The 13,142-nt window shown below is 39.9% G+C and overlaps 2 protein-coding genes across 20 annotated transcripts in view; one reads left to right on the top strand and one right to left on the bottom strand.

Annotated features, from left to right (window-relative positions):
• The window catches only part of Ssdp (Sequence-specific single-stranded DNA-binding protein), a 30,716-nt gene extending 21,709 nt beyond the window's left edge, over window positions 1-9,007 (bottom strand). For 4 of the 10 annotated variants that reach the window (XM_076434801.1, XM_076434806.1, XM_076434805.1 and 1 more), the window contains exons 1-13: window positions 8,866-9,007; window positions 7,933-8,005; window positions 7,801-7,862; window positions 7,638-7,722; window positions 7,514-7,555; window positions 7,350-7,436; window positions 5,405-5,512; window positions 4,510-4,590; window positions 3,528-3,576; window positions 2,452-2,481; window positions 1,202-1,413; window positions 660-830; window positions 32-232 (exon numbers count right to left, since the gene is read on the bottom strand). In XM_076434801.1, coding sequence (XP_076290916.1) covers window positions 32-232; window positions 660-830; window positions 1,202-1,413; window positions 2,452-2,481; window positions 3,528-3,576; window positions 4,510-4,590; window positions 5,405-5,512; window positions 7,350-7,436; window positions 7,514-7,555; window positions 7,638-7,722; window positions 7,801-7,862; window positions 7,933-8,005; window positions 8,866-8,921 — 1,257 coding nt within the window. In that variant the 5' untranslated portion in view covers window positions 8,922-9,007. The remainder of the gene's footprint in view (window positions 1-31; window positions 233-659; window positions 831-1,201; window positions 1,414-2,451; window positions 2,482-3,527; window positions 3,577-4,509; window positions 4,591-5,404; window positions 5,513-7,349; window positions 7,437-7,513; window positions 7,556-7,637; window positions 7,723-7,800; window positions 7,863-7,932; window positions 8,006-8,865) is intronic. The other 6 variants (XM_076434802.1, XM_076434803.1, XM_076434804.1 and 3 more) reach the window with 6 other exon arrangements.
• Atg10 (Autophagy-related 10) lies at window positions 8,213-13,061 on the top strand. 10 transcript variants are annotated; one of them, XM_076434817.1, is made up of 5 exons: window positions 8,213-8,364; window positions 11,367-11,490; window positions 11,574-11,805; window positions 12,271-12,439; window positions 12,845-13,061. In XM_076434817.1, exons 2-5 carry the CDS (start codon window positions 11,383-11,385, stop codon window positions 12,930-12,932), a joined length of 597 nt encoding a protein of 198 aa, XP_076290932.1. In that variant the 5' UTR covers window positions 8,213-8,364; window positions 11,367-11,382; the 3' UTR covers window positions 12,933-13,061. The 10 variants fall into 10 exon arrangements, 8 of the variants coding, with proteins under 8 accessions (XP_076290932.1, XP_076290934.1, XP_076290935.1 ...); XM_076434819.1 differs by having other exon boundaries at window positions 8,267-8,404; XM_076434820.1 differs by having other exon boundaries at window positions 8,308-8,793.
• Window positions 13,062-13,142: the final 81 nt, after the last annotated feature.

The following is a 13,142-nucleotide window of genomic DNA, read 5'->3' as shown; positions in this document are numbered from 1 at the left end:
GGGAATTGTTATAGAACCTACTAATACTTACATTTTCTCCAGGACCTCCGAAACCACCCAGATTATAGTCACCCATTCCACTTCCACTGTCTTCTCGTGGTGTACCAGGTCCTCCGTTAGCCGGGCTGTTTTTCATTCCGTCGAGACCATCGCCGTTTAGAACAGGACCCATCGTGTTCGGTCCCATTGGACCCATTGGACCCCCCTCTGGTCCGCCACTCATGGGAAAGTCCTGATCAAATTACCAGTATCGTTAGAAACATCCCCGAAAATCGAACAATCGGTTTTACGAAATACAGTGACTCCCGATAATATTCGAACGCTCTAAAAAACGTGATAATCTTTTTAATATTGGATGGACTATACGATTCAAAACTATTTTCGGAAGCTAGAGCACTTAGTTCACTACAGGATGTGAAAAGAAATTTTTTCGAAAATTGCAATTGGTCGGAATTGTAGAGAAAATACTAAAAGATGGCTAAAAGTGGCTGTCAAACAAATACTAAATAACGTAGCGTCTTCAGATTTCAAACTTAAGCTTTGTAAAAATTGTACTTTTGGCTGTAGTAATTTTTCAAATAACAACCGCCAGCTATATGTCAAGATCAGGTACTTCTGGGACTACCCTCGTGCTAACAAGAATAACAAAGTGTACTTACGCCAGGCATGTTTCCTCCAGGTACAGGTTTCATCATGGTATACATATTTTCACCGCCGCTATTACTACTATCTTGTGGACTGGGCATAATTGGTGTACCTGGGCCTGGAGGACCCGTTGATCCTGGTGGTCCTCCATAATTACCCGGCGACGATGACGAATAATTCATTGGCTAGAAGTACAGAGAAGTCGTGTTACCGATTATGAAATTTCACACCGCGGTCTACTTGTATATGTGTATGCTGACTAGTACAGGGTGTATAAAAAATATAAAAATTATATGTCCCGACCACGATAGCAATCTATAGCAATATATCTATGGGTCATTCCATGCCAAATCGATCACTTTTTGCAGGCACCACCGTCGATTTTGTTCTAAATGAAATATGTTGTCGTCCATGTGAAATTAGGGGGGGTTTAAGTCATCATTTTGCCGGTTTCGAAAACTGGCGGGGTCGGTAGTAGAAAGAAATGTGTAGAACTGTACAATAAACTACTGTTTCAATGAATAATGTTAATTGACGTATGTACATATGTACGTACTGTAGATGTGTTAGGTTGCCATTGTTGTCTGCCAGCTGGCCCAGCCATACTCATGGGTGGCATTCCAGGTCCTCCCGGACCTCCGGGACCTAAGCTACTATTCGGAGGTGGTCCTCTTATCCCTGGTCCATAACTTCCTGGTCCCATCGGACCCATTCCAGGTCCCCTTGGTGGGTTCATCCTTGGGTTCATGGGATTCATGCCTGGAGGAGCTAATAACAAAAGCAACCTTTCATACATCTGTTTAGAAACGTACAAGTATTAATACTGTTCTAATTCCATGTTAATACTAAATGCTAATCGTGAATCATCGGACTAACGGCAAATCATGTGGCTTTGAAGCTTTCTTAGTTCCTTTAAAGTCTCGAGGTACATAACGAGAAGGTGTTCAAACACTGTTCCCCCTTTTTCGACACGCTAAAAAGTAAAGTCATGCTTTGCCGAAGTCGAACACATAATGAAGCGAGTGGACAGCATGCTGAATTGGTAATTGCGTCTACGTAATAAATAAATCAAGTAAAAAAGCTCATGCGTAGGATGAAAACAGCACTACCAAATATTGTTTTGCGAACCGATCGAGTTTGAAAACAACCGATGGAAAACAATGGATTTTGTGCCGGACACATCACAAGACAATCATTCGGATAACGCCTATTTAAAACAAAGTCAAACAGCAATGTCTACGTTTAATCGGCACCGAACAGCATTATTCACATGATCGTTGTACGATTTTGTTCTTTTTTTTATATAGAAGCACAGTGGAATCGAAATATTAATGCGGTGCACATATTATACATGTTTATGCGAACCATCGCGAATGCGTTATAACACTCAATTCGTATCATGGTGATTTGTAGTTACAGCAAGGTTTGTTAGCCACAATATTTCATACATTTAATTACCTATGTGCAGAGTTTAAACTTGACAGAGTGCTAACTTGATACTCGACGTATACGAAAATATACACTTGGTAATGTTAAATCTGCCACTCTTCTTTCTTTTTTATATATATTTATTTATGAAGAGAACGTTGTTCTCGTAGGCAAAGTGGGCTACTCTATCAAAATTGCATCTAACACATTGACTCGAAGATCGAGTGAGCAAGTATTTATACACAGAAACTAAGCTAGTGCAATTATTCATGAAAGTGAGAACAAAAAAACTTTAAGACGAGCAGGAGAAAAAAAAACTAAAAAGTTAGGCTTGACTAAGTCATGTGAGTGTGATTTGGTTGCTGGGTTGCTTCCTACCTTGCCACCCTACAAATTCTCCAGCTTCGCCTGAGGAACACAAGAGCACACATTAGTACGGCAGGTAGGTAAGGTCAGGTTGATGGCGGTAAGGTCTAGTTACTTTGCGGTCGCATAGTAAATATATTCGATAAACCATTTCGACTGTGAAAATATATCATTATAGCATATTGACAAACGAACAAATCTAACAACTATGCAAACAGTACACCTCGAAGAACCTGAATTGATTTATTCTTGAAACATACAATATACAGGGTGGGCTGAGAAGTTCCCGGAACTTTTTAGAGCATTTCAGCAGCATAAAAATACCGCACAAACGAATGAATCCACACATTTGAATCCGAATAATAAATTTATTCATTCATTAACAATGAAATGAACCGAAAACATTTACAACAAATGTTCGAAATGTGCCTCCTCTTCATTCGATACATTTACAGACCCACTTTCTAAAATTCCCGACATTTGTTGTAAATGTTTTTGGTTCATTTCATTGTTAATGAATTAATAAAGCTTATTATTCGGATTCAAGTGTGTGGATTTAAAAAGTTCCGGGAACTTTTCAGCCACCCTGTATTATATATATTCGTATTACACATTTATCACACAACGCAATTAAATACTTTAAAATAACGAACAGATAATCATGTATTTTCTGTTTTGTTACTCTGAATTATAGCCGTGAATCCATTAAAAATTGTTAAATCATATGTTAGAAACATATATCGAATAAAAGAAAAAGAAGATACAAGTTTAAATTGTTGAAACGCATGAAATCGAATAAACTTTGAAATCTTGTTTAATATGATGCATCTACGCTCTATTTATACGGACAAATTCAATCACAAAGGATTTAAATAAACAAAAAAACTACACCACTGCATGTAACTAGACAATTCAAAAACCAATCCACTCCACATCACAGCAATCCAATCCACTTTCAATAATTACTGATTTATTTATTGCTGTGTGGTTTTTGGTATGCATGCGTCTATGCCATTCTCCTCTCGCAATTATCATCAATACCAGAAAAAAAAAATCAATGTGTATCTAGCATAAAGTTAAGCTCTTACCTTGCCTAGTTGGATCCATACTGTTTGGCATCATTGGCTGTCCAGGAGGCTGAACAAACCAGTAACGTGTAAGTAAAGATCGTGTACGTAAAAGCGTAGCAGAATTAAACACTTCAGTCACCGGGAACCTATCAATAGACTTTCTAATTACTGCTAGACGCGCTACATATATGCGTTGATAAATATTCTTTTACGGTAACTCCTACTAATATTCGGACACTCTTGAAAACACGATAACTTTTTAAATATTGGACCATACGATTTGAACTCTTTTGAGAAGTTAGAACATTTGATTTGCTGCACAATGTGAAAAGAATTTTTTATAAAAATTGCAAATTGTCGAAATTGCAGGGAAAATACTAAAAGTTCTATTACGCAACTTTTTTCTGTAGGCTCATGTGGAAAATTTAGGAAACACGTTTCACATATCTGTATCAAATAAACATACCCTGAAAATTTCATAAAAATCGGTCGATGTTGCAATGAGCAGAATCGTACCAGCTACAAAATGTGTCGAATATATTTTTATTATTTTTATATAAATTGTTTTATAAAAATTACAAGACTGAACTTATTTAGATTGTTCACAATTTTTATAATAATATGTGATCGAATAAAGAAATTTATTGAATAATAATCTGATTCTGTCGTTCTTTGCCACATCAACCGATTTCGATGAAAGTTTCACAGTGCATATAATCGAAACACAACTTTTAGCATTTTTTCTACAATTCCGACAAATTGCAATTTTTGAAAAAATTGACATCACGTAGAAAACTAATTGCTCTAACTTCTCAAAGAAGTCCAAATCGCATAGTCCATTATTTAAAAAGTTATCGTTTTCTTTTTAGAGTGTCCGAATATTAATGGGAGTCATCGTAACTAGAGAAGAGTCGCTAGAGAACGATGTGCATTTTTAGGGGAATATTGAGTGACTGCCGGTAGCCGAAGTGTTCCGGTACAGATTACAGAAAATACTAACACGTACCCCGTTAAAATCATTTCCCATCTGCGGCATACGTACTCCAGGTCGAGGTCCAGGTGGATATCGTGGACCCATGAACTGTAACAAGTCAGGAACATATACGTTAAATAACTTTCCTCTCGAAACATTGTTGAGAGGGTAAAACAAAAAGGTCAATCACAAATCGTAGGCTATCGTATAATACATTGTGAGAGTCACATACCAGGCAGCCACAATAAGCAATAGATCACATATGTTAGGTCACATAACATTTGCGCTTCGATGAAAATCAACACACTGTGCTCTATGTATCTTTCGCATGTCAGTGTGCAAAGAGAATTACAAACAACAAGGATCCATATTCAATGAAGAGTAGATGGAAAAGTAGATTGTAGTATAATCGAGGAGTATTATACATTTAGATCGAGTCTTACCTTAAGATAAGTCATTCTAATAAAACTGGTAATTATTGTCCGTTGAAAACTCATAGCACACGGAAAGTTTGACCTTACCTTAACGCACCATAGTACTACATAGTGCGCTCTCATCGGAACTATTTAATATCGCGGTACTGTTAACTTTTCGAATACACACGTTAGCTCAAAACACAGTTACAGAGTATCTAGTTGATCTAATATATATCGGATTTCACAAAACTATAGACAACTCGGGTGTTTCTAGCAGCTCTAATTGCTTACTACGCTTGTGAAAACATCTTTCGGTATGTTTTGTTTGTACAGTCTCTATCGTGTTCGAAGGTACGTAAGCTGAAAATCGTAAAGTAGAGCTAACTTTGACAGGGAGGAAGCAACTTCGAGCGAACAGTCTTAGGTAACACAATGATATAGTGTGTAATGAAAGTGGATAAAGTGATTCTCCATGAGTGACGGTGTACGTGTCGAATGAGGCTTACCTGAGTGGACATCATCTGCGAGTGTGGGGGCGGGGGTGGCTGGGGGTGCTGGGGGGATGGCTGTGATGAGGGGTGTGTGGGCGGAGATGGTCGCATTGTCGAGTTGTTCTGCAACAAGCAACGCAAACGACAGACATGTAGCAACACTGCGATCCAGGCAACAGCTAGACTAGAAGGCTTGGGTATGATTGTGTTAATACTATGTCGGACAGCACCTTAAAAATCGTAAAGTTAGAATTATCAAAATGATCTGCACCGGCATTATACTTGTCCAATTCAAATTCACGGCAGAAAGGGTATTTCCGCGGTACCGTTACAATCTCTATTGTACGCGTATCGGTTGTAACATACTATGTTTACTTTACCCCCGATACAATGCCATTCGCAATAACAATTTTGTGTCTCCAGTATCTCGAGTAATTGGATCTCTGCAAACGTTCAGTTCCAAAAGATTCGTTTCTCGAACGCTAAGCTACTTTCTAAGCAGGCTTCTTTGAAAAAATGCAATCATAGTTGACATTCAGCGTCTCTGTGGCACCACTCAGTGTTTACACATAGGAGAACTGTTATATCAATTTTACATGTAATTGTTTCGAGAATTAGTTACATGCTACCATGTATCAAACTCATAAAAGATCAGAATATAAAGACATTCATAAGAAAACATTGTACGTAGTATACAAGTGTGATTCTATAGATAGAACAACTAGTATTTTGTAAATGTTTCAATAAACAATACAACTGGCAAGTTATAAAGTCAAGAAATGATTGCAAAGATCTCGTACAAACAGTAAATTTAGCCCAAGGTAGAATATTATAAATTCGTTCGCCCACTATACAAAAATATTAGAGCTAGAACTATTTTCTAACATCTATGCAAATCTCTTCTGGTATACTTTCGAGGCCTGACGATTATATGCAGATAGGAGATCGTAGAGTGAAAATGGTAAAGGAATATGCACACACAAGTGTTAGATACGTAGCAGAGAGAAAATAAGTACATAGATACAGTGTAAACAAGCATGGCATGAGAATCTTGATTAAATGTACACTTGTTTCAAAACTCATGTGTATTAAGTTCATTGTGTATTAGTTTCTTTACGCTTACTAGAATGTAGTGTATCCGAGTATGCGTGTTGTCTGTGCGTATATGACTTTTACGTGACGGAACAGACCTCTCGTGAACTAGTATATATTTTATTTTGCACGTACAACTTATTTGGTATATACTTCCTTTCGTTATAACAGTATATACAGGGTGAACCACGAATCGTGATCAGTAGAGATTATTCTGTTATTAGCAGTCCGATCGAAAATGTTTTTATCGGATATAGCATGGTTCCAAGAGAGCTTTCACGCAATCATAGCAAATTTTTCGTAAAAAAAATAAATAAAGCAATATTTTTATGTTATGATCGATATCGAATCGCGTCCTGCTTGTAAAACATTGAACAACTATTACACGCTTTGAATCAAGTGTAGAATTGTAATGAATGAGAATTGTAACTAGGCATAACAATGATAACAGATAATTATACATAGTCTTGTATATACATATGAATACTAATGATATATGTCTATATACATGAACAGTTTGCCGAACATTCTCTCATTTTTATAATCGTGATAGGACAAGTAGTAAAGGAATTAATGTGCGAACAAGAAATTGTTATCCACATATACATATCCCTAAAAAAATACAATGAAAATGGTACTGTACTGTAATATTAGAATATATATTCGAATTAACACAATAGTTATCTAGGTACGTTCCTTTCTTGTCTATAATTTAATAACTCGTACGTGATAATAAATTACAAACAGAAAGATCAAAATAGATTGGTATTGATTTAGAAATTTTTCGGTTTCTCGAGTAGAAACAATTTATTCGATGAATTCAAGGAAAATGAAAGTACCGATGGTAAACATGTGTGCATATACTTACGGGAAAGAATGCAGAAGGCATTGGTCCTCCGGGCATACCATCATTGGGAGGCATTTGTCCTATGGGGGATGGCGCGGGTCCAGCATTCTGAAAATATATTACGTTCGTTTAATTAGCTCGCTATAACGTTCAAATATATCTGCGTTCGATACAAGCGTACTTACATGAGCGATACCATTGACTCCGTAACCGCTGTTTACAAAGCCCTGTTAACAGAAACAGTTTTTGAATGATACTTGTACGATTTACAAATACAACATGTAAATAATAAAGTAAATATACACTAACATAGTCGTGGAAAGCTTTGGCTTCGCTACTGTGTTCACAGGAATCTCGTCTCTCCGGTGCCGCGGAATATAGGTCCCAGAATACACTGAAACGTTTCACAGTAAATTAATGTGTTTCGGTATTCGCAGTATCTTCTAGACTCTATACAAGCAACAGTGCTTACCACCACCAAGAGTGTAAAAATCCAGGTGGTTCCCCAAGAGTGATATTCTTTTCCCATCGTATCTGTGCGATAAAACAATGATACATAATTCATCTTAAAATTCGTATTATTCTCGAAGAATAGAGAACATACCTCTGACAAGAATGTCTGTGCTGCTTTTTGTGCGCCAACATGCAATAAATATTCGTACACGTACAAAGCTAATCTGAAACATTAGAAATTGTTTTAATCGTAGTACGAGGAATACGTTCGAAAACGTAAATGATTCGTTCGCAACACGTTTGAAAAAAAAAATACAAAAGTCTACAGTAAATTCGTCATTAGATAAAAAATACGGAGACAACAGATCAAGAAAACAATGGAATCTTAATTGTCGATTACTGTTGAATCGGATTCGCGATTACCGGTACGCGGCATAAGCAAAACAACGATGTCCGATCAAGTGTCATCGTTCTAATATTTTGCGTATGCCACTTCGTGGTGTGTAAATGATAAAAACATGGCGCCCGATCGGCCTGGCCCCCGAGACAAGTGATTCAAGTGAGCCGTAGCACACAGTTCCAGGTAAATTTACGAGAAAGCAGTTTGCGAAGCAGACCGTCAGGTAAACAACCGACGATTCACGCGAGAACAGATTCGTCCCGGAGTTACGCGAGAGAAAAAAACTAGAAAAAGAAAAAAGCAATAGAGAAAAAGAAAGATAGACAGATGGGCATATTGTTGTTATAAAGTAATTTTTCGGAAATCGATCGTACCCCGTTTCGTAACTGTGCGTTATGCCCGCTTTGATGAAAGTGTCAAAAAATTTCAGGAATATTTACGTAGAAAATTCTCCGTGTACATACAACAGACACACGAGAATTATAAATTCGAATTAGTAAACTGGAACGATCCAGCGAATCCGATTCTTCGGTTTCGAACCGACCGATACGTACTTACACGCACGCTCGGTGTAGAGAGAAAAAAAAAATGGAGTCACTGATCGATCAATCGGTAAATATTTTTTATGTCTTTTTTTGTTGGATTTTTAAGAGAGCATTCAGCTGTGTGTGAATTTATACATACTTTTCTCTGGCCTGAGAGTCCGAGGGTACCGCGGACCCCTTCCCCTTCGCGTACATCTTCGAAGACTGTCAATTTCTTCCAGTGTAAACAGAACCACCGTTTCGTTCGAGCCAACAATGTCCGACAGCGGCGCAGAACGGGGAAGAACCGCGAACGTGCACCCGTCCGTCCGTCGACGTATTTATTTATTTTGTTCCCTCTCTCTCTATCGGTGTTCGAAGGAACGATTCGAGAGAAGTACAACGAGCATACTAGATATCCGAACGGAAAGAAAGAACAAAAAGGAAAAAGCAACGATGCCGAACACGACGGGAATCGTATCCCTTTGGTCACACACACGTCACGAACACGTCGAGCCACAGCCGTGGCCAGCAGCCTATACTAGATACAGTACTTCGCATCATGGCTCGACGAATTGCGGACGCATGACCGCGGAACGAACGCGCGTCGTCATCGTTCGCAGACTTCGCGCTCTTCTTTCCCTCTCTCCCCGCCGCCGACTGTATACGCGTTCGTTCAGTTCCTCGGTCCTTTCTTCTTTTCCGCAGCTTTTCACCCTCGTGTATCTTCGGTTCGGTGTTCTCTTCCCCTCTCTCTCTCTCTCTCACCGATTAATCACAGTCATAAGTCACCCAGCCTCTCGTTCTTTATCGTGCGTAAACGACGTCGCGCGTCCTCTCGGCGAACTTGCGCTCGGTCACTTCACTCTCTTCAACCTCGGCTCGCTCACCTTACCTCACCGCGCGCAGTGTCTCTCTTTGCCTCGCCCCACCTCACCCACTCTTACCGCACTCTACTCCGTGTCCCACCTCACCTCATTAAAGATACAGGCAGACGAACGAATGGACGGATGGACGGACGACCGACACACGCTCGTGCTTCGTCTCGTCACGAAGTTCACCCAAAGGACCCGATACTGTATCTACACTGTACACTGTACACCGATTTCCGAACCCTTAATATGCGTCCGTCGTCGCCGGTCTCAGACGCATCTCCTTCGCTCCCCCCCCTAACCTAATCCTCTATGTATGTCTTTCTTTTTTTCTATCCGTAGCTACCTATCCGGTAGTGAACGAGGACGAGGCGTACGGTGTCGTTTCTACACACGCTCTCGTGTGCGCGCGAGCAATCGGCCGAGCGACACCAGTCGACTTCTTCTGTGTGAAACGCCGCGACGAGCACCACAACTGTATTTGTTCTCTTGTTCGTACACGCCGTGTACGCGTTACACTAACAAAGAAACACGCCGACCACCGACCGACTGCCTGTCTTCCTTCCCCCTCTCTTCTCGTCGCTGTCTATCCTTACCTAGCGTGCTACCTCAACGAAGCTGCGCGCGCAACCAATACTTTTCACGTCAGGACCGTACGTAAGTTAGTTTTTATCGCCCCCCCTTATTCGAATTAAATTTTTCCCTTTTCAACAATTCGTTCGATTTCTCGACACGATCGATTCTTCTTTCGATCGACCGCGTTCGAACGTATCGGTTCTCTCCGTTGAGGAATTTTTAACAGTTTCACACGCTGAACAGATCTTTTTATTTCCGTGAGAACGTTATGCGATTTGAAATAGAGAATTTTTCGTAATTCAAACTCTAAGAGTATGTTCCGCGTTGTACGTTGATTTCGTTGGCTAACAACGCATTCGATCGGTGGAAAATTACCGGGAACATCCCCGGTACGTCTCGTTGTGGACAAACTGTCGGAAAAGTGGATACGGATGCACCTATCAGAGACACGTTCCTGATTGCAACGCTACGTGCTATTGGATGCCAATCGTTGCACGACGAGGTGTATGGTGTATCTGTGTACCCGAGTGGCACGCATACGTTATATGCGTGTTTGTGTACGTACAGCCGGCTATCGGGACGTGTATATACCTGCGTATATATACGTCGACATGCATACGTAGAGGGGATAACCGAATACAACCGAACGCCGGCGAACATTGCCGATGCAAAATAGCCGACAATTGACTGAACGTCGAGGGGTCGGGCAGAAAAGAGACAAGCCATTCCTTCGGGTGTGCATCTTCCCCTTTCTTAATTTTGTCACGATACGAATGGATCGTGGGTTGCAAAATACCGAAAACTCGAACACCGTATCCGGATATCCTGTCTTTATCAGAGAATACAGCCAATACAACTCTACGGGCCGTAGTACATATATGATCGTTGAGGCTTACAATTAGATAATTGCAAGACATGGTTGTACATACATATATACATATGTATAGTTTTAGTAAACTGACTGAAGAAATATATTTTTCTTCGAAAAAATGAAATATCGCAAGGTTTTATGTACAAGTTTCAGATATTCTGTCTAACAATTATTTCGAAACGAGTTATCTGATCGGGATAACGATAGGAGTGGAAAGGAGGGGGGGGGGGGTTGGCGGAGGCGGCGACGGTGGTGCACGTTCATTAATTCGAAAACAATCATGTATGTTATAACAGAAGCATCGAATTATATGTAGTTATATGATTGTATGTATTTGCATAGTTTTACGAACTCCCCAATGGATGGTCCAGGGACACTTACGTGGGAAGAATTTATCGAGAACGCCGACAGTTTGATAGAAATATCGAATAAAATCGGTGACGGATGGGAACTTCGAGGTAACAAGGTGAATTTTCGAAGATTAATCGTGTTTCGATCGATCGCACGATACATTGAGACTTCCATTGACTCTGTATACATGATTTGCAGGATGCACTCGGAGAGGCGTATCTTGTCAGACGGAAAAAACATTTGTTCCCGGAGAATGATTCGATGTTCAAAATCGACGACACCGAGGACGATTTAAATTTCGAGTTAACGTTAACGGACGACCCATTCGAAGCCCCCTCTACAATCGAGAAACCATTTGTCACGGAACACCACGTATTATGGTCCATGAGCTACGGCGTTCCCGTATTGTACTTTCATGGCTGGAAATCAGGTTGCGACATAATTATACATGTCCAATATAATACGTATGTGTACATGTACGTCGGAATATGGATTTCGAAAAATCTGATTGCGTGTCGCGTTTCACTCGTGGTTATTCGTTAATCTGGCGACGTTTTGTTCATCAAAAATATAAGATTTCTATTACAATCGCCGACTGATCACCACTAGACCTTAATCTGGTATGTACCGACTGTTGGAAGTGGCGAGCGACATAATGCTGATTGTTCCTTCGATTCTAGCCTATCTCGAACTAGGCTAAGAAGGCACCGAACGGAATCAAACTGACTAAAGACGAAAGATGATGGGGAAACAAAAGAAATCTCTGTTTCACATATAGTACACGGCTAGCGCACATTTCGATAATTTGCCCGTTCGCTGTCGGAATAATCAGAATGCACACATACGTTTGAAACATGATCGTATATCCTTTAATTTTGATTGTTTGCTTCTACAGACTTCCCTGGCATTAATCCGATATCCGTGCAGGAGGCCCAATCCCTTGCAACCGACGCAGATTTAAACTACAACGAATTGTCGCAAGCCATACATCCCGTGCTCGGAACTCCATTCTTGCATTTGCACCCCTGCAAGTCGCAGGAACTTTTACAATTTACGAGCAAGAGGTATCCAACGTCATGGAAAGATTAAACGTTCCAACGATTAACACTAACCGTACCGCGACCGGTACTCGTGTTAAAGCACGTATTATTGTAAAAATTGTGAAATATCTAAACAAGTTCAGTCTTGCAATTTTTATAAAACGATATATTGGGTCGACAAGAAAGTAATTTCGGTATTTTAAAGTGAAATAATGAACTTAGACTAATGATGATGACCTGAAATCGCATTTGGATCAGTTTTTGGCTGATAAGGACCAGAAGTTTTATGAGCGCTGAATTGTGAAGCCACCAGAAAGATGGCAAAGGATAATCGGACAAAAAAAATTGGGCTTTATTGCACCTTAAAATACCGAAGTTACTTTTTCAATGTTAAGCATTATCAATGACGTAATATTTGTATTGTTTCAGTAAAAACAAACTGGTCAGCTGGCTGAGCACCATCGCCCCATCTGCTTTTCTGAAGCTGCAGCCCGAATATTACGATTTGACCGTATGAATTGTACTGTTCGGTGCGAATAATTCAAGATTACGATACAATGTTCCTGTACAATTTGTAACGGCGCGCTAACGCGACTCTGCCTATAGAATAAACAAGAGAAGAGAGTGTTGTATAAGTCTTGAGGTTTTTATATCGTCGACATCGCCATAGTTCAACTAGACGCCTTTAATTAGACAGATAATGAAACGTTCGAGAGAATCACCTGCG

The sequence above is a fragment of the Lasioglossum baleicum genome, chromosome 12, assembly GCF_051020765.1.
Source record: "Lasioglossum baleicum chromosome 12, iyLasBale1, whole genome shotgun sequence".
Taxonomy (NCBI): Eukaryota; Metazoa; Arthropoda; class Insecta; order Hymenoptera; family Halictidae; genus Lasioglossum; species Lasioglossum baleicum.
The sequence above is the reverse complement of the archived record's forward strand: the minus strand, read 5'-3'. Positions and strand labels throughout refer to the sequence as shown.